Source organism: Equus caballus, chromosome 7, assembly GCF_041296265.1.
Source record: "Equus caballus isolate H_3958 breed thoroughbred chromosome 7, TB-T2T, whole genome shotgun sequence".
Classification (NCBI taxonomy): domain Eukaryota; kingdom Metazoa; phylum Chordata; class Mammalia; order Perissodactyla; family Equidae; genus Equus; species Equus caballus.
In genome coordinates this window covers 90640660-90662242 of record NC_091690.1, presented here as the reverse complement: position 1 = coordinate 90662242, position 21583 = coordinate 90640660, and the positions used below count along the sequence as shown (strand labels likewise).

The following is a 21583-nucleotide window of genomic DNA, read 5'->3' as shown; positions in this document are numbered from 1 at the left end:
ATGTCTGAAGCTAACAAACCATATTTATTTGATTACCTCACTGAAACAAATTAAGGAGTTTTTAAGAAAAGCAATGTGACTTTTCCCTGCAAAGGTATTAATTCAACCCACGTAAATTTAACATAACCAAATTCACAAAACTGGAGATTAACGTGATAAACAAGACATTAACACACAAAAGGAATTAACTGGGTAATCTGAACATAGTTGGGTTTTCGTTTCATGGGCAAATTCGCTGTAATTACTTAACCTGAAGAGGCTGAAAGAAATGTGAATGAGAGCAGTAAATTGTGGGGAATGTATGATGTGAATGAATGACCTGGCTGTAAATGAGAAGCTAGAACAAGGCCAGGAGGTGGCGACGACGCAGAAATGACAATGCCGCAGGATGTGTCGCATTCACTAAACCAAAGTGACCCAGCCCCTCAGGAGCTTCAATATACAGAGAGGCGACTCCAAAGGGATGGCAGTCCCCTGGTAAATCCATGACCTCAAGTTGCTTTAGACTGATTAAAACACAAAGAATAATTAATGTTTTGAAGGGCCATATGCAAAATCAATATATTAATTTCAAATACTGAAGTAATAAATGTAAACTAAGAAAAACGGCAATGCTGTTGAAGAAAATAAAATTAGTAAAACACCTACCTTAATACTACAAGGGTCTGAAATAAGAGTCTTCGGGTCTAAAACTTCCACGACAGCCTCTGGAATAACTGCTTTCTTCATGCAGGACATGTTGAAGCCATAGACATCATCCCAGAAAGCAATTCTATCAGCATGCTTACCCACGTCACTTACTGCCACAAGGCTGATGGTGCAAATGTCAGGGTAGACTGTAACAAATAAAATACCCAACAATTTAGCATTATTTCCCTTCATGACAAAATACAACGTTTTAAAGGTTAAATATAAAATAGCCAAGTTCTACCTCGTAGCCTCTTTAAAAAAAAAGATTTCCATCACTGTGATGGTAAGATTAAAATAAGGATTCAATTATGGATTCCTATTAAAATAATTAAAACAGGATGACACAATTAAATAATCCTAACATGAACATATTTATTAGTATAAAACTTACAATATGCTGACTTTAAAAAGGTACTAGATCTTTACTTTATATATTCCTCTGAAACATGCAAAAGAGATAAACCATTTAAAAAGATAAGTGACATGTAAAAAATGAAGTGCTGGAATTTTATAGTTGTCCATAAGACCAGTTCATAGCACCCTCTCTTATTTATCATGAAAAGGAAATATTTATGAGCATATGTTCCAGACAAGTGATTCTAATTTACAGACTGTGGATACACGTCCCTGTTCTCAAGAAACTTATATTGAGACAATTGCGACAAATAAATTGGCAATTATTTGCGAGGTAATAAATACTAAGAAAGGGGGGAGTATAAGGCACTAAGGGAGCTCACAGCAAAAGTAGCTAATTCAGATGTGGCCACAGCAGGGGCACAGGGTATCGTGTAAGATAAGAACTGAAGACCAAGTCAGCTAGGAGACAGGAGGGAAAGAGTGTTTTAGGCAGAAGGAGCACTGTGCATACAGAATCGCAATTGATACACAGCCCAATTTGAGAGAAAATGAGATGTAAGGCTACAAAGGTAAGTAGGGATCAGAGAAAGCATGGCTGAGTAAGCCACATTAGTAAAATGACTTTATTCTAAGAATAATGACAAGCCACTGAAAAATTTTACATAGGGTAGCAACTTGACCAGATTCTGGCTTTAGAAAGTCCTCTGGAGTGCAATGTGCAGGGTGAATGGGAGGGTAAAAGACTAAGACAGAGACAAAAGAGGAGACCGCTGTACTAATCCAAGTGGTCTGCAGTAGAGGGACGGGCAGGAAGGGAAAGGAAATGCAGTCAAGGGATGTCTAGGAGGTGGAGCTCAGAGGACCCTAAGGTTGGCTGGCTGTGGAGGTGAGCAGGAGGGAAGGGTCAAGGATAACAGCTTTTAGCTTCAACAACTGGGCAGACTGTGGTACTGACCATGGTAACAGAGAATAAATGAGCGCAGATTCAGGAGGAATATGAGAGTTTAATGCTTATGAGACAAACAGGTAAAAATATTCAATAAGCAGCTAAATATACAGGCCTGAAATTCAAGAGACACGATCTGGATTTCAGGATATAAATTTGGGACTGTGAGCATCTAAATGGAACTGTAAGTCGTGGGAGCTCAAGAGGTCACCCAGGGAGAGTACATGATGAGTCCCAGAATTTAAGAAATGGAGAGAAGAAAAGGAGGCTGAGAAGAAACGGCTGAGAAGCTGGGGCCACAGAAGTAACAAGAAAACCAGGAGTGTGAGTGTTGAGAGGGGTGAGGGAGAGGGATTCAGGAAGGCATCCTCAAACATCGAGCAAACGTCTGTAACACAAATCTTAAAAATGATGATTTTTTTGACTAATAAAATTAATTTCATCCTGCATGATTTAGGGAATTCACAAATTAAAATGTAAATCACACTTTCCTATATAAACAGATTGAAAGCAAGTACTTATGTACCAAATAAATGCACAAAAGAAACAATTTCATGATTAGTAACTAGCCTTCAGACTTACACAGTAGAGGAATAACCCTCACCTTGCCCCAAACTTGGTTTCTATCCACAGCCGTAGGAAATTTTTTATCCAATGACAGCAGCACTAAATTATCTTCCAAATAAAGCCCATGATAAGATCTGCTGGCATCAAAGTAATTGCTTCTTCCAAACCTGACCTACCTGTGTGAGATATCCAGGACAAATACTTGGTGGGATGTCACCGCTAAGAAGTTTCTCAAGTCTTCCTAAGGGGCCTGTGAAGCAGACGTGACAGCTGCACTGGGCTCGAGTAGACTGCCAGGTACACTGAGCTACTCTCCTCTCCTTCTCCACAGACACGGGAAGTCTCTCCTTCCCATGTGTTTGAACTCCTGATTGATACAAATTCTTCAAAGTAAATGACTTACCACTGAAAATGCTGACCCACCAAGAGTATGAGCTACAGGAAAATATGTTTAGTTTCTTGAACCAAATCCTTAAGATGAGAAACATGAAGAGACAGAATTCTGAAACAACTTGAGGCATTTGGCAACTTTATATACCCTTTGTCACACTTAGAATAACAATCGTAGGAGCCTTCCCACATTATGCTCTGTAATTTCATCCTTAAAGAGGAAGATAATAAGGGTATAGGTTAGGGGTCAGCAAACGTTTTCTGTAAAGGGGCCATGTGGTCTTTGTTGAAACAACTCATCTCTGCTGCTATAGTGTGAAAGCAGCCACAGACAATCTAGAAATAAATGTGTGGCTATGGTCCAATGAAACTTCATCTACAAAAACAGGCAGCAGGCCAGGTTAGACACCCCTAACACAGACGAGGGAGGAACGGGTGAGGCAGGTCACGGTCAGGGCTGCACTGGACTGCTTCAGGGAGCGACCCTCACACTGTCGTCGGGGGGAGACGAACATCCTCGGGAGTTGTGCGGGGCAGACATCCAAGTTACTTAACACAGTTCATAGAGCTCTTCTATTTTAGGGTATTACTAAAAATCTTGATGAAATTTTAAAAACATCATCAGTTTCTTTAAGGGGGTTGGCAAACTATGGCTCATGGGTCAAATTCAGTCCACAGCCTGTTTCTGTAGACAAAGTGTAACTGGAACACCGCCACACTCACTGACTTACCTACGGTCTACGGCCGCGCTGTGTTACAGCGGCAAAGCTGAGCAGCCGGGACAGAGACCATATGGCTGCAAAGCTGAAAACGTTCACTATCTGGCCTTGCGCAGAAAAAGTCTGCTGACCTCTGGCTCTGTATAAAGCAATATGATGTACCAGAAATAATACTAAGAAATAAAGATAATTTTTTCATAAGGAAAAGTTACAACTTACTAAAACTAATTAAAAACAGTTTTGAAAATATGTTGGTAATCAGAAGAAACAAACTAAAGAGGAATATGATCTTACATTTTGTAGTGTTGAGGTCTATTTTTCGAGTTAATGGTATTTCATAAAATATAGAAATTCATGGTTTTTGTTAGATTTTAGAAAATTATTTTTTATCTTTCAGTTAGTAAGATCTATGAATATTCATAAAGGACTTGTAATCAGTGTTATACATCAATTTAGTTCTATGTCCACCTCCTCACAGCTGGCTAAAATTTTGGGCCACCTGCCAGAATCCTGACTAACCCTTTACCTTCACATTCTGACACATTTGTCATTTGATTTTGGTCAGATAGAAGCATAATTGAATAATTATTCCTTCTTATAGGTAAAATTAATAAAGCGCCGATTGGACAAAAGCACCCTCTTAACAGACCATTTATAAATTCATGGCTTTGACATCTGTGTCCTTCTCGATTCACTGCCCAGAATTCATTTGTCACTAGAACGGCTCACACGGTGAACAGATAAAGATGGGAAATTCTTTATCCTGAGCAATGCCTCACAAACTTTTGGACACTAAAGGATGCAACTGAGATGCATAAAGAAAATTCCTAGTAAACACTTGCGTCACTGCTCAAACAACCAGAGTAAAAACGTTTACAACAAAAGGAGACGATCAATACGTCACAATAAATAAATACTGTTCTTTCCACAGTAAGTGTGAACAATATGGAAACGGATTTGTGAAATAGAGTCGATGATGAAATAAGTGATACGCATAAAGGGAACTGTATTGTCACTAAATCAACAAATATTCTGGGAATCGAATAAGCTTAAAAAATTAACTTCCAATTTCTGTAATAAGGGTATCTTTAATAAAGTAACTAATACCTATTTGGAAATTGGAAACACTTTCCATCATTAACTTAGCAATAGTGACTAGATCCACTAAACTTGGCTAGGCTAAAACATAGCTGCAATATACACTGAAAAATTAGGTACTGTAAAAAAGCAGAAAATGATAGTACTGCGCTGTCACTGAACAGAACCAAAATAATAAATGTGAAAAAAGCAGACAGAAGATGAGGAAGAGGCACTGAATTATGGAAATGCTAAAGGAAGCCTGTGAGCACCATGAACCAGGGTCAGTGCTGAGGACACTGAGAGAAGCCAGTCAGTGCGGTACAAGAGGCAGGTGTTAACACCACAATGCTCAAATCCATTTTAAAACTTTGATAAGTATAAACCTAACACTAATCTCATGTTTGCCAACTGTAACTCCAGAGGGGAATTAACATTTACTGAGCAACTGCTTTATGTCAAGTATCTCGTTTTGACTTTTGGTTGATTCTATAAGGATTATATGGATTATAATGCTCCTTTTACAGATAAGGAAACAATTTCAGGGAGATAAAGTAACTTGCCCAAATTATTAGTCTTAATCAGCTAACTAGTCATCAGACGAAGTAGAGATTTAACTTAAGGTCTAACTGCAAAATCTATATGCTTTCCCTTATGCATGATGCCACATTTTATGCTTTTCAAATGGAAGAAAGGGAAAGAGGAATCCCATTTTCCTAAGGTAAACGGGCACTTGTTGGAAGCGAAAGAAGGAGAAAGGGTTGAGAAAGACTGTAGGTTAATGCACTTTCAGGGAAAAGCGAGGAAAATGGAAACGTTCAGCCTTACTTATGTCTGAGTAAAGGAATGAGATGACAGGGCAAAAGAACCCCACTAAAATGGAAAGCCACCAGCAGAAGTGAGGGAGGAATGAGTAAGCTCTACCTTAACAGTGGTCCACACAGAGAGGGAAATAGCAAGAAAAGTATATTTGCAAATCTGGAATTTATAACAGAGGCAATTTCTTTTCTTTTTGTGAGGAAGATTGGCCCTGAGCTAACATCTGTTGCCAATCTTCCTCTTTTTTTTTTTTTTTAAAGCTCTCCAAAGCCCTAGTACATAGTTGTACATCCTAGTTGTAAGTCCTTCTAGTTCTTCTATGTTGGATGCCGTCACAGCATGGCTTGATGAGTGGTCCATAGGTCTGGGCCCAGGATCCGTACTGGCAAATCCCAGGCTGCGGAAGCAGAGTGCGTGAACTTAACTACTACACCACCGGGCCAGCCTTCAGTGGCAATTTCTTATTAGCACATATCAGGTTTACAATACAAACCCTCTGAGAGACGCAGCTCTCCCACTGAATGGTATACCCCTGCCACTCTGTCTGCCCTCTCTGAACTGTTCACGTAACCCCCTGTGTATGAGGCAGGGCCTGCTTCCCTCTATGGAGGCTGAAAATGACAGAAAGTTGCTTTCCCTCCCTCTCCTGCAGGTGAGGCATGCACACGTGACCTGGGCTGCACTGAGGACACACATCTAAAGCCGTCTGCTTCTCAGAGGCAGCCATGCCTACTGCTGGTGAGACCAGCACCATAATTGATATCAGCCAGTGCCCAGCATCAGGGTAGTGGTATCACTCCTAGACACGTCCTAGAAGGTAATTTCAAGCACTGTTCCTGGCTGCATAACCTTCCAGCCTGGTTTTCTCGTTCTCACAGAAACTCTGTAACCTATTCCATCCTTTTAACAAATGCCTTCTCTGTTTAATGGCCAGGGTAGACTTCTATTTCTTCCAAGAAAAACCCTCATTGATACAAAGGGAAACATACATTTTAATTATGAAGAACAGGGCTCTTCCCCTAGTTTTTGGTTCAAAAGGGTCTGATGGGGGCCTGAACATCCATTTTTAACGAAAGGCCCCAGTGATTGTGATGGTCTGTCCAGATTAAGAAACAAAGATTAGGAAACGGCTGCCTTAGCAATTCTGTGTCGTACTGGATCCAGTCCTCAACTTTATAATCTTGACAACTACAACTCAAACATGACATCTATTCTGAAAGACCCCATAAGACATTCGAGCCTAATTCTGACCATGTCACGGGGGGGGGGGGGGGGGGGAACGACATTTTTCCTGTAATGAAAGGCAATGAAAACAATATTCTTTTCCAGTAACATGGAAGATGATGTCTTCTTTAATGGGCCCTTAAACTTTCTATGCAACAATTATGATTTTATAAAACTATTACCAGTTTTGAGGAAGCTTCAAAGAAAATGAATTATTTCTATGTGCTCCTATCAGACCACAATTTGAATTTGTCACATTCCTAAGGATGTCAACCCTGATTACTTGATTAAGGTGGAGTCTGCTAGGTTTGGAGACTGAAATTTACTCTTTTCCCTTTTGTAATGAATAGATATTTTGTGGGAGGTTCTTTGAAACTAGGTACATATCCTATTCTTAATCAAACTTTCAGACTATTTATTTATTTATTTCTCTCTCAATGGACTTACTCTTTCCTATTTTATTCAAAGAGTTATAGGCAAAAAAAAAAAAAAAACAATTAAAAGTAGAAGGTATGGAATGGCAGAAGTAAACTTGTCTCTATTTGCAGATGACATGATTGTTCCCACAGGAAAGCCCGAAGAATTTATAAGACTACTGCTAGAACTAACAGACTTAGCAAGATCACAAGATACAAGGGTAATAAACAAAAACCAACTGTATTTTTATATTACCAAAAGCCAACTAAAAAATGAAATTTAAAAATTTCCACTTGTGAGAATTATAAAAAATAAAATATAAAATAATGCCAAGATAAATTAAAGACGACTTAAAAAAATGCAAAGATATACTGCGTCCATGGACTAGAAGACTCAATATTGATAAGATGCTGATTATCTGAAAATTGATCCATTCATTCAAAACCAATCCCATCATAATTCAAGCAGTCTTTTTTAAATTGATACATTGATAGATTCTAAAATTGATAAGATTCTAAACCCTATTTTTAAAAACGACACATACACACAAACACAGAAATGACCAAACCGCCAAAGCAATTTTTAAAAACAACAAAGTTGGAGGTCTTTCTTTACCTCATATCAAGACTTAGCATAAAGTGGAGTAACTAGAACAGTATAGTATTGGCAAAAGGATAAACTTACAGATCAAATAAACAGAATACAGATACAGATCCACACGTATATGGTCAACTGATTTCCAACAAAGACGCCAAGCAATTCATGGGAAAGAATAGTCATTTCAACAAAGGATGCTGGAAAATATTAACATCTTACCTCACACTATACACAAAAACTAAGCTGAAATGAATCACAGACCTGAATGTAAAAGCTAAAACTTCAAGAAGAAAACATAGGAAAATTCTGTGTGATCCTGAGTAAGGCAAAGATTTCTTAGATTGGACATTTTTCTTAACATGTCAGAGACTGAGCATGTGTTTAAGAGTCATCTGTGTTTCCTTTTCTGTGAGCTGTCATTCAACTCTGTCCAATTTTCTTTTCTTCTTCTTTTTTTTTTTTGAGGAAGATTAGCCCTGAGCTAACATCTGCTGCCAATCCTCCTCTTTTTGCTGAGGAAGACTGGCCCTGAGCAAACATCCATGCCCATCTTCCTCTACTTTATATGTGGGTCACTGCCACAGCCTGGCTTGTGAGTGGTGTAGGTCTGTGCCCAGGATCCAAACCAGCAAAGTCAGGCTGCTGAAGCAGAGTGTGCGAACTTAACCACACCACAGGGCCAGCTCCACTTCACTTTTCTTTAAAAGTCATTTTTTTTGAGGTCTAATTTACATGCAGTAAAGCTCACTCTTTTTTGTGTATAATTCTAAATGACTTGATAAATACAGTCATGTAGTCACCACCACAATCAAGATATAGACAGGATCTATCACAACAAGCCTCATCACTCAATTTTAATCAGTAGTTCACTCTAATATCACCTTTTAGTATTAAACATGCTTATAATCCTATTGGTTGATATGTCAGTTTTAAACGATATTTCATAAATTCCTGCTGTTAAAGATAAAGCAGTTGAAGTACACATACTTCCTGCCACCTGCAGTCTGCACTCTCTTTCCAATTTTTCTAAGATGTAGTATTTGACATTGTTAGGGTATAAAAAATGTACATTCTACATTGTCACCCTAAAACATGCATTTGTTTTCTTCTTAATTCTAGTTGTAAAAATAAGCATTGGTCACGGTTGAACATGTTCCTAGTTTTCCTCCTTATCTCTTGGTTGGGTGAACGTAAAACACTACAATTCATGGTTAGTAAATCTCAGCTAAAAATAGTAGAAGTAGTCTTTAGTAAACCCACTTTCACTGACTTTACAGGATTATTTTTCTCACTAGTAATAGTAGTAAGTGAATACCTCTAGAGTACTGTGGAATTGCTCCGTGATAACAAGGAGAACGAATTCTCAAGTTATTGGCTGACCGTGCTTTATAAAGGTTTTACTCCATGCTATTAACAGGTAGTGAGACATAATCTAAATTCATACGAAAATAAATCATGGTCCCTTCATGCTTATATGGGTCTTCAATATTCTCCCTCTCTCATAATTCAATCATTCTTACTAAAATCTTTACACTACTAATTGCTTAGTAAATCCTTCCTTCAGAAAAATACAAAGGAAACCTTTGCAAAGACGAACAAGCACCTACATGACTGGAGATACTCACTTAGACAAACTCACATACGCAAACCAGGCTAAACCACTTCATGTTACTCACTTCTGCCTTTTCCTTCTTTTTGCTTGATTCTGTTAACAAATAACACTCCACAGCACTGCTCAGGCGGTCAAATGCTGACCTCTCTTCAACATGATTATCTTAGTGCTGATGTCAGCTACACAAAAACATGGAAAGAACTAGACTCAGGAGCCTCCACTTTGTCCCTCTTATGATGGGAAACAGCCCCGGCACTGCTTCATCAACTATAACCTCATTATTTGCATGCTGTAGGTTCTTAATGAATTTCATCGAGAATTCAATTTAAATGTATTAAGCTGCCGTCAGTCCTTCAGTAAGATCAATGAACAGCACTCAGGGAGGTACGGAAACCGTTCTCTGATTCTTCCCGAGAACAACTTCAAGGCAAGAATCAGATTCAATGAAGTGCACTTTAGTAGGGAAAGAACACAGGAGAGTGAAAAGAACAGGAATATTGGAATCCAGTAGATCTCAGTTAAAAACAAAAGAAGAAAAAGCAAGGTTTGGCCACTTAATGTGTGTCTTCCAGGACACCTTTTTTCTAAAATCTCAAAGGGCTGTTGTGAGAATCACATGTAATAACATAAAAGCAGAGTATATTATTTGGCAGCTGGCAGACACTCAACAAATGGTAGATAATATTAGTTTTCAGTCATTAAGTATAGTAGTCATTTTTTTAAAAAGCCGCTACAATTATAGAAAGATATAATCAATCTTTGCAAGGTAAAACACATCTAAAAATTCTAGTCAGGTTCACGTCAGAGATCAGGAACATATCTTGAAATGGCTGCAGAAAATATAGTCATAAAATGAGAGCATTTTGAAAAAGAAAGGCAATCGTTAAATGCTATTATATTATACTGGAGAATTTCCTGTGCTTTGTGTTTTGGCCTCACTGGTTTTTATTGTACTGTAACTGCCAAAGTAATTTCATAGAACACGGATGGGCAGGAGGTTTAAGCGTGGTCAAATGCTTTATGTCACTAGTTCAAAATGTCTCCTCCTCCTCGTCCACCTCCATATGACAGTTTTGTCAGCTGTACTCTGACCATGGGAACCATTTGCTGAACTTGAAACTTGAAAAAGGGCTGGCCAGGGAGAGGGGAGCAAAGGGAGACACATGCTATTCGATTTGGTTTTAACGATTCTCTATCTATGTTCCAGGTGTCTGGAGCTCTGAAGAGTCAAAGACGAGCAAAACATAACCCCTGCCCTGCGGGAGAACGTTGTGTTTGTATGTAACTGCTCACAGCAGAAGGCCTGTAAAAACACAACCTTACTGAGCATGCAGAGTTAACACAATTAAAAATTTACCAGGGACGTGAAAAGAAGCCTTCCAAATTTGTTGGGATCCATTTAAAAATACCTATTGGGTTGCACTTTAAAAACTTAGTAGAAATCAGTCATAAATGTTCTCATTAAAACAGAGAGGCCAGGTTTATATATTTAGTGAAGTCACGGAAAATTTGCCATTAGAGTGAATAATCTCCAGCCTAGTATGAAATATTCTACTGGAAAGAAAAGAACTAAGGTCATAAGGATTAAAAATCAAAAGAAGTTTCCATTAGATTTCTATTTGAATATCAAATAGCTTCCAAACTTAGTCCTTAGTATTTTTATAGAAAGTGTTCTTGAGAATACCATTAACTTGGAGTCCTGACTATCTTATATAACGTTCTACTATCAACAGTGTAGCAAACCAATGTCTTTAAGCTTCCTCTAATGGAAACATCTTTCATCTCTATTGGGAACTTTCTCAGTCATGCATAGTTTATTTGAAATCCAAAGGTTCATTCAGTTCTGCCAGACTAAAATTAGATTATTAAAACTAGAATTTTACACTCACCCGATCCTCCTTTTGCCAAGTATTTGTTCTTTGCGTAAAGGACAGAATCTAACATAGACTCGAAAAGAAGAAAATAGCCCTGCATAAAAAAGGAAAAAATAGGTTTTAGAAATATGCAATATTCTCACATGCAGATCAACTTAAATATCTGGGATACTTTTTCAATAAAAAATATATTTTTTGTCTTTCCCATATAATATTCTGCAAAGTTTGAAATTATTTTTTGCAGTAAGTTCTCCACATAAAGATTATTAGAAAACTGGCCAGGGTATAAAGTGGATGCAGAAAGTTTATTACAGTAGATCATACTGAAGCTTCTTTACTTGTGCTGCCACTTTCTAGATTATTGTTCCTTCCCCATTAAAAGGAAAATTTCAGAGAGAAATTGTTAACAGACCCAAAAACTCCCTGGAATATTGCAATATTATCTAGGGCAGTGGTTCTCCACTAGATTTTGACCCCTGGAGGACATGTGGCAATGTCTGCAGACATTTGTGACTCTCACAGCTGACGGGGGCATGCTATCGGCATCTAGTAGGTTGAGCCAAGGAACGCTGATAAACATCCCACAATGCACAGGACAGACCCCACGACAAAGGAATGCCTGGCCTCAAATGTCAATAGGACGGACTAAGGTTGGGCTGGCCTGGTGGTACCGCGGTTAAGTTCGCATGTTCCACTTCAGCAGCACGGGGTTCGCTGGTTCAGATCCCGGGTGCGGACATGGGACCACTTGGCAAGCCATGCTGTGGCAGGTGTCCCACATATAAAGTAGAGGAAGATGGGCACAGATGTTAGCTCAGGGCCAGTCTTCCTCAGCAAAAAGAGGAGGATTGGCAGCAGATGTTAGCTCAGGACTAATCCCCCCCCCCCCAAAAAAAAAACAGGACTAAGGTTGAGAAATCTCAGTCTTTAAGACCATTTCTCAAAGTGTTTCCTGCCCAGTGACTTTCTCTTTGGTTAAAAAAAGAGAGGAGGGGGATCATTAATCAAAGACCAGATGCTATATCCTCCTCTTAGAGATTCATAGTGCACATTATTAGCACATCAATAGCTCTGAGAAGCGTTACAGTAAAGATGACTGTTGAACATACTTTAACCAGGTATTACCCACATTTTGACTAGAGACCTCTTTTTTCCTATTTAAAACCCATCAACACTTTCAGCATCTAGTGTTGTTTGAATCACAGTTCATGAGACATGGCCCATGTACTCCAGATTTTAGAGAACAGTAATGAATCCTCTACCAAGAAAGGATAATCATAGCACAAATGAAAAGAGAATTTGCCACCACTGGTGTCACAAACACAGCACATTCTAATTGTATGCTACACAATTTACTACAGAAATGACAAAGTAACCATGAGTGAGAGATCAAGCCAGCTTCAGTCTTTCTCCCTCCAGGGCCTACCCCCAACCACATGCCCAGCAGGGAAGGCAAGTGCTTAGCACATAAGACACCTTATTATTGCTCGGGGTGAACCAAAAAGCATTTTCTCCTAATGTTAGCATTCTAAATCAAAACTGTACTCGGGGCCGGCCCCTGAGACTGACTGGGTAAGTTCCTGGGCTCCATTCTGGCAGTCCAGGGTTCTGCCGGTTTGGATCCTGGGCACCAACATGGCATCGCTCATCAAGCCATGCTAAGGCGGCGTCCCACAGGCCACAACCAGAAGGACCTATAATTAGAATAGCTGGATGACAGAATAGATAATCTTCAGAAGAGATTAATAGCAAATTTACATTTACAGAAAATACCGATCCCATGCTAGAATCACTTACAAAGGAGCCTAATTAATCTGCCACTAGCAACCCTACACTGACGTTTACCCGGTCCCCCCAGTCCACTAATTCACTGATAGGAAAATAACTGCCTACAGAAGAAAGACTTAGCAAGAAAGCTCTTCTATTAATGTGTGCACATTATGTGGAAATTAAGGATTTGGCGGAAACTTTTTCTGGAAAGAGGAGTTCAGCAAAATGTCTACTCTTACAGTCAGTTCTCCATTAATTCTGTGTAGTCTTCAAAAAACAAAGGACTTTTGGAATTCAACTAAGAAACCTTTACCAATCTGACATAATTCAGCAGATCTATGCACACAAATGTTTGTGAATAAGCATTCAGCCATTGATTAAAGTGAATTATAACTGATGCTAAGAAATTATTAAAAGAAGAGCCATTCATCTCCCTCCTGGGGAAAAGATCAGCTGATAAATGTGCAGACAGATTCAGGGGAAAATGGCCCCTGTCTGCAAGACTGCAGCATGTTAAACACTAAAATAAAATAAACTCACAGTTTAGTACAAATTAAGGATTCATTACAGTCCAGTCTTTCTAGGAAAAGGGTAAAAAAAAGTTTGTTTTAGATTTGGCACTGTGTCAAACCGTTTCCTAGTATTCTCTTTCAAAACAGTTGGCTAAATCTAAGTATTCTGCTTCCATATGCTCAGACTCCATCTTATTTCCATGCACCAGAAACAAACCAAAAAAGTCTTTTCGATCAATAACTGAAAGTAGCCCCTTCTAGCAACATGCTCACTTAGCATATTTAAGATAAAGTTATTATCAGCCATTCATCAGAGATTAAATTACATCATATTTTAAATTGGTACTATGGGCAATACCGACAGCAGAGCAGTTAAGAGGGTGAACTCTTGGAGTTAAAGCCCAGAGGAGCTCCCTTCTCTGTGTGACCTTGGGTACAATCACTGTGCCTCAGTTTCCTCATCTGTAAAATGACGATAACAATGGTATTCTACTTCAAAGGGTTTACGTGAGCATTAAATATACTAATACATGTAAAAGGGTATGGAAAAATAATTCTTAGCTTAGCTGAAAAAATTAGCTATTTAAAAAATACATTTTAAAGGCTAATCAGAATTTTAAAACTATATTTAATAAATTAGAGAATAAAGGCTTGGCAGACTGATCATAATCACATGACATTTATTTAGTGAATGGTCCTGTATTACAATCCCTGAGTCAGAACTGAAATTCCTGGGGTTTTTTCAGGAGTCTATCAGAATACGTTCACTTTCTTGTGTCACTTCTTTTTTCAGATCAGCCAAGACTGTGTGTGTGTGTGCATACAAAAAATTTATAAAACTTCTCAAAATTTCATTACAGTTAAGAAATAATTTGAGCACACTCGCCAAATTAGTGCCAATTCCAACTTTAAGATTCTTCTCACAAAGATAATCAAGAGATTGTTTTTCCTGTGCCAAAAATAAAAAATCAAGTTTATTTAATACTCTGAACTTTGGCATTTACACTTAAGATTTTTCCCATATCTCTACCTCCATTTAAAATAATACACATGAAAACAAGCATTTTCCCACATACTCCATAATGATTCTTAGCTAAGATCAGAATTCTGATCAGACAATATTAGAGATAGTTTCTAAGGCTCTATTTAAACAACCTAATTTTTATATTAGATAAATCAGTACTGGAGAGGTTAAGTGACTTATTTTATATCATAGAACTAGAAAAATAATACTAGACAATTTTTTACCACCCCTTACAAACCCTGGCCTTAAAATTCAATTCCCACTGCTGCCTAACTGGACAGAGATGTAAACAGATGAGAGAAGATAAGCATCCCTGGCAGCAGAAACATCCTTCCATAAATGCATGTCTTTGCTTCGCATTGTTTAGGGTCAGCCATCATTATTAGGTCAGAGAACTTCTGAAAGCAAATGATCAAATCCTTTTGTTGTTACATGTAGGGGATTTAGCACAGTGTTAACCCATAAAACCTATGAAAGACCCTATCACATGACTCTTTAATTTGGCAGAAATCACCATATGGGGTCAGCCACTATGGGGTAGAATTGGGCTAAACTATAACAGAAGCAGAAGGCTAAAGCAAGTCTTTCTTCTTTTCCCATTTTTATCTCCTTTTTCTCTCTTCATTAGTGTATAATTAAAAATGGTACCCTCCTCTATATCTATCTCTGATAACCTCTTTTTCATTTCAGGAGCAAGATATTGCTGTGTAAGATATGATGAGACTTCTAGTCTGTCAAAGTAGTTTCTAAACCTTTAGTTAAAAAATAACAACTAGTAAATTAATACAAAAGCATTCCTTCAAAACAAGAATATACATCTCCTAAATATGCTACATTATTGAAGACTCAATGAAGATTGACAATTTTATTGGTTGTTCATTTCACTTAGTATTCAGATATCTGCTCAATTACTACCTCATCAAAAAGGATTTTCCTGATGTCCCCATGTAAAGCACCTTCTTTTTCCCTCACCAAGCTCCAGCTCTTTACTCTGCTTTGCTCCGAGAGGAGCAAGGACTTTGTCCATACTGTGTGAAGCTATATTCCTGAGGGCTAGAAATGTGCCTAGCACGTAGCAGGAACTCAGTAAGCAATTTTTAAATGAATAAAAGAATAAGAATTATTAATACTGTACTTGCATATCATTATAATTGTTAAAATGAAACAATACCTACTTTTTGTTATTTTTCTGGTACAAATTAAAATTGTTTTAAAATGCTGTTTTGCTTTCTAAAATTAAAATTCTCAAATAATATTCGTGATGATAATCATTAAAGTTCATTATACTAAGTGTCTTTATAGGGATTATCTTATTTAATTCTTCCCTAAAGCACATTTTATTGTTATTCTCATTTAACTGATGAGGAAATTAAGCCTTAGAAATGTTAAATAACTTAAAATAACAGGGCTTAAAAAACAGCTCACCGTCACAGAAACAGCTGATTGAGTCAGAATTTGAGACTTGGCCTGTCAACTTCCGAATTACTACTCTATGTTGCTGCTTAAAATGATTTACCTGATTGAAAATAAGCTTGAGTATTTGTATGATATTATACTACATTTGTAATTGAGGACTCAAGTGTTCTGAAATGAAAAATTCCCCACAGAGCGTATTAAACAAGATTAGAATTTACAATAGATTCATAATATCTCAGAGTGATAGCTTAGTTGGCAACTGGCTCTCAGCCACCATCCATTGTGAAAATTATCAGTTTGGAAAAATCAATGCACATTCTAGAATATATGTAGAACCAATATATGACATTTGTGAGATAAATTAATATGTCTGATTAAAAATATTATCAGATGAAATGATTTACATACGTATTGCTAAAGGTTGTTGTCCTTTCTCTCAACTTTCCACTTTGCTAAACTTCATTTTACTTTAGGCTCCCTACGTGAGAGAATAGCCTTTAATTTCCTGGGAATTGTCCTTGGTTCTGAACCAAGTCATTTATTACTGATATCAGAAGGCTTTGCTCCAAATGCCCTGCTCATCTGCAGTGTAATTCAGACTGTAATTTCACAGGCTACTGCCTCACCTGTGGGGGTGCCATCTGGAAGAGAATTACACCCGATGTTTTCTCCCATGATGCTCACGGGGCACTCTTCTTTCCAAACTGAGATTTACTTTTTAAAATTAAATTTTGCATTTGTGCTTCAAAAATTAATTATTACAAAAGGAACACAACAGATTAAATCTAGAACTAGAATATTAACATTATTCATTGAAATGGGAACCTTATTTTTAAAATGCCTGTTAGTGATATCTTCTTGGAATAGATAAACAAAGATAAAAGAAACTTGTAATATCTTTATAGCATAAGGTGCTTCTCTTGTCTAATTTTTCTTAGCTCAAATATCTGAATTACTGATACACCCTTAGGCAGAATTAACTATTTAAAAAGGCAAGAGAGGTATAAATAAAATGAAGCAATAAGCTGGGTTTATTTAAAGACAAAAATAAAAGATCACTTCCAACAAATAAACAAGCCTACGAAATCTAATCCTGACTTCTCAGTGTACTTCTGAAGCGTAATAAATATTTGATGACATTTTAAAAAATACTACTCTCAATTCTATAAGATTTACTGTAAACAGAACTTCATCCAACATGATTGACAGGAGCAGTCAGTTGTTAATTGAAAATAATACATTTTAAGTAAAAAGACAGAAGTGCAGATTTGTTTACCGATACTCTTTGAAGATCGTCCACTGACTGGATTCTTCACCATCTTCCCTGCATAAACCACACTCACAATGGATTGTAAATAATTTCCAGTTTTGGTAATTTTAAAATAGAAAAAGAATCTAAGGGTACAAGCCAGGTGGAGAATTCCTGAAGTCTGTAATGCCCACCCTCCCACTCTCGGTCTTTCATAACTGTTTTACTCACTACTTTACTAAACAGCAACTTCTTTCACAATCTTGTTCAACAGCTGATGTTACTATTGACTGATTCTACATAAGTAAACAGGCGAACTAATGTGATAGGTTTTTGGTAAACATACAAGCCCACTGACAGGAGCAGAGGAGTAGCAGTGCACTGAAGGCAACTTACCAGCTTGGGCAGCCATACGAATGTAGCAGGTGTTACACAAAAACAATGCAGAACGTCATCAATTTGGTGAACTAAACGAACTGGGGCCAAGTGGTTAAGTTCGCGTGCTCCACTTTGGCGGCCCAGGGTTCAGATCCTGGGCACGGACATGGCACCGCTCACTAGGCCATGCTGAGGTGGCGTCCCACATGCCACAACTAGAGGGACCCACAACTAAAATATACAACTATGTACTGGGGGGATTTGGGGAGAAAAAAGCAGGAATGAAAAAAAAGAAGATTGGCAACAGTTGTTAGCTCAGGTGCCAATCTTTTTTAAAAAAAGGAAGCTCCAACTGTATATCCATGTGACAAAATACACTGTCATGATGTCACCTTCTAAGGAAAATTTTTGGTGATGTCCCAGTCTAGGTCAGGTGGCCTTTATAACACGACCTAAGTTACAGGTTGAATTATTTTCAATGCATAGAAATGAAAACTCTAAAGAAGGGTTTCTCAGCCTTGGCACTACTGACATTTTGGGCCAGATAACACTTTATTGTGGGGACTGTCCTGTCCATTGCAGGACGTTTAGCAGTATTCCCTTGCTTCTACCTACTAGAGGCCAGCAGCACTCTCCTCCTGCCCCCCACTGTAAAACCTAAATGTCTCCAGATGTTTCCCACTGCCCCAAAATCACCCAAGAGAGCAAAATTGCACACCTTCCCTCCGCCGCTGAGAATCACTGCTCTAGAGACATCCAAAAAGTACTTAAATAAGCATTTTCTCCTAATCTACAGTGCTTTCTGCTAAAAACGTACCAAACATAAGATTTTATAGGATGTAATATAACCTCTATTTATTTCACTGTTATATTTATAATAGTCTTAGACATTGAACACCTAAATTACAGTTTTTGAGTGATTCCTCAGTCTTATTACTTGACTCTTTCACCTTAAAATGTGCAAATGCTAATCACTTTATTTATCACAAATGTGACAGTGAAGTTACATGTGAGTTTTTAAAATAATTATGTAAGGGGCCGGCCCGGTGGCGCAGCGGTTAAGTTCACACGTTCCGCTTCTCAGTGGCCCGGGGTTCGCCGGTTCGGATCCCGGGTGCGGACATGGCACTGCTTGGCACGCCATGCTGTGGTAGGCATCCCACATATAAATTAGAGGAAGATGGGGACGGATGTTAGCTCAGGGCCAGGCTTCCTCAGCAAAAAGAGGAGGACTGGCAGTAGTTAGCTCAGGGCTAGTCTTCCTCAAAATAAATAAATAATTATGTAAAATCCTTTTGGGTAAGGTACTTTCCTTACTGCCAGCTCTACAGCGATTGAAACAGATTACATTATGCTCTCACACTTAGCAAAACGCAAGTGGTTGAATATATCAAACAAGAATACCTGTATCCTTTGCATTTATTTGCCATAGGATGAGTAAGAAAAATAATGCTATTTTTAACATACACACACACAGACATCTTTGTTCAATGTTTTGTGTATGTGGCTAAGATAAATTTCTTAAAGCAGAATTCCTGGATTAAAGGATATGCACATTTAAAATTTGGATCTGTATCACCAAACAGCCCCAAAGAAAGACAATGCTAAATTTTTATCCCCACAACTGTATGAGTGGATTAAAGACAAAAATGTGAATGGGAAAGGTAGGAAGTTTATAGAGAATATTTTCACGTCCTTGGGGGGAAAAAGTTCTAACTATAAAGAAAAAGACCAATAAATTTGACTACATTAAAATTCAAAACCTATGTGCATCAAAATCCTAAAAACATAAGTCACAGTGTTTGAAAAGATACTGGACATATACACACACGTGCACATGCACACACACGCATATTCCCATCTCCAACAAAGAAGACTAATCATTAAGAAAAGGCAGGCAAACCCCTCCAAAATGGGCAAAAGAATTAGACACAGTTACAGGAAATCTAAGCAGCCAGCAGTCGTAGCAGAGATGAGCTTCATTAGTAATTCAAGTCATCTGGATGACTACGAGATTGGCAGTAATTAAAAAGGTCTACAATACCCAGTGTCGACAAGTCTATGGAGCAATGAAGCAAAAATGTTACTACTTTGAAAAAATTTGGCATTATCTAGTAACATTGAAGAGTAGTACACTCCATGATCTAGTAATTCTACTCCTAAATACACGGCCAGCAATGCATGCTCAAGTGTAACAAGATACATGTACAAGTATACTACAGCACTATTACCTGTCACGGTTAAAAACCTGGAAATGATCCAGTGCACACCAACGGCAGAATGAATAAACACACTGTTATATATTCATACATAACAGCATATACAGAAATGAAAATGAACAAATTATCCTTACAAGCATATTGACGAACGTTATAAACTTGGTTTATAAACATTATGACTTGGTGACTAAAGCAAAAAGCTACTTTTTTCATACCAAAAATACTTACATTTTGATTCTATTTATATAAATCCCAAAACTGAAAAATATTTAGGGATATGAAAATAGGAGGTGAAACCATAAAGAAAAGCAAAGAAATGATTACCATAAAGGACAGGAGAGTGGTCCCCTCTCTGGGGTAGGAAAGGAGTTGTAACTGAGAAAAGATATTTGGGTGGCTTCATCCTATATTTTTCTCTGGATAATGATTACATAAGTCTTCATTAGGTAAGTATTTGTGACACTGTACCTGAAAGTTTATTAAATTTTCTGTGTATATTTCACACATTAAAAGGTTATAAAAGGAAAATTTATACAGTTATATAATATGCAATAATCTAGGGGAAAGCAAAAAGAACACACATTTATTTCTGTTTATAAATGCTTAGAACATATCTGAAATAGTACACAATTAATTAGAAAAATAAAGTAAACTAAAGGACCAAAAGTATTATTAGGGTCAAAGAATAATACTTCATAATAATAAAGAGGCCAAGTTTCATCAAGAATACTTAACAATCCTAATGTATATGCACCTAAAAACCACACAAAAATACCTGAAGCAAAAACTGACAAAACTGAAAAGAGAAACAATTCCTGAACTATAGACAGAAATTTCATTATTCTACCTTCAGTATTTAATGGAACAAGTAGACTCAAAATACTAAGTATTTACAAGATTTGAATGATACTATTAACCCACTTTAACCCAACTCACAACTATGACACACTCCATCCAACAACAGAATACAGATTCTAAAGGAATGTGGAACATTCAACAAGACAGACCATATGCTGGGCCATAAGACAAGAAAGAGCAAATTTAATGTAATGATAACATCATACACAGTATAATATCTGATATCAACCAAATTAAATTAGAAATCAATTAAAAGAAAGATATCTAAAAAATTCCCAAACACTTCAAAATTAAACAACATGCTTCTAAATAATTCATGAATCAAAGCAGAAATCGCAAGGGTAATTTTTCTTTTTTGGAGGAAGATTAGCCCTGAGCTACTATCTGCCAAACCTCCTCATTTTGCTGAGGAAGACTGGCCCTGATCTAACATTCGTGCCCATCTTCTTTTACTTTATATGTGGGACGCCTACCACAGCATGGCTTGCCAAGCAGTGCCGTGTCCACACCCGGGATTCGAACTGGCAAACCCTGGGCCACCAAAGCAGAATGTGCACACTTAACCGCTGTGCCACTGGGCCAGCCCCACAAGCGTAATATTTTGAATTGAGTAAAAAATTTGAAGGATGCAGCTTCAGTAGTCACAAAAGGAAATTTACAGGTTTCAAAGAGACGAAAAAAGCAAAGTGTAGAAGATGCTTCAGGATTGAGTTTGTAATCTATTTCGTTCAGTGCTTTATCCTGCCTAGAAGAGTGCCAGGCACACAGCAGCCACACAATATTTGTGCAATGAATGCGTGTGCCAAGGGGTGAAGATACAAATACATGTTTACAATAGATTAAAATATTTCAGGAAGGATACACTAGA

The 21583-nt window shown here is 37.7% G+C and overlaps 1 protein-coding gene across 6 annotated transcripts in view; it reads right to left on the bottom strand.

Annotated features, from left to right (window-relative positions):
* Positions 1–21583, bottom strand: part of PRMT3 (protein arginine methyltransferase 3) — a 135546-nt gene that overhangs the window by 52329 nt on the left and 61634 nt on the right. For all 6 annotated transcript variants that reach the window (XR_011440282.1, XR_011440283.1, XR_011440284.1 and 3 more), the window contains 2 exon segments: positions 11305–11383; positions 649–836 (listed from right to left, as the gene is read on the bottom strand). Coding sequence is in view for 2 of the 6 variants with exons in the window: in XM_014741502.3 (XP_014596988.2) it covers positions 649–836; positions 11305–11383 (267 nt within the window). In the remaining 4 variants the exon portion in view is untranslated.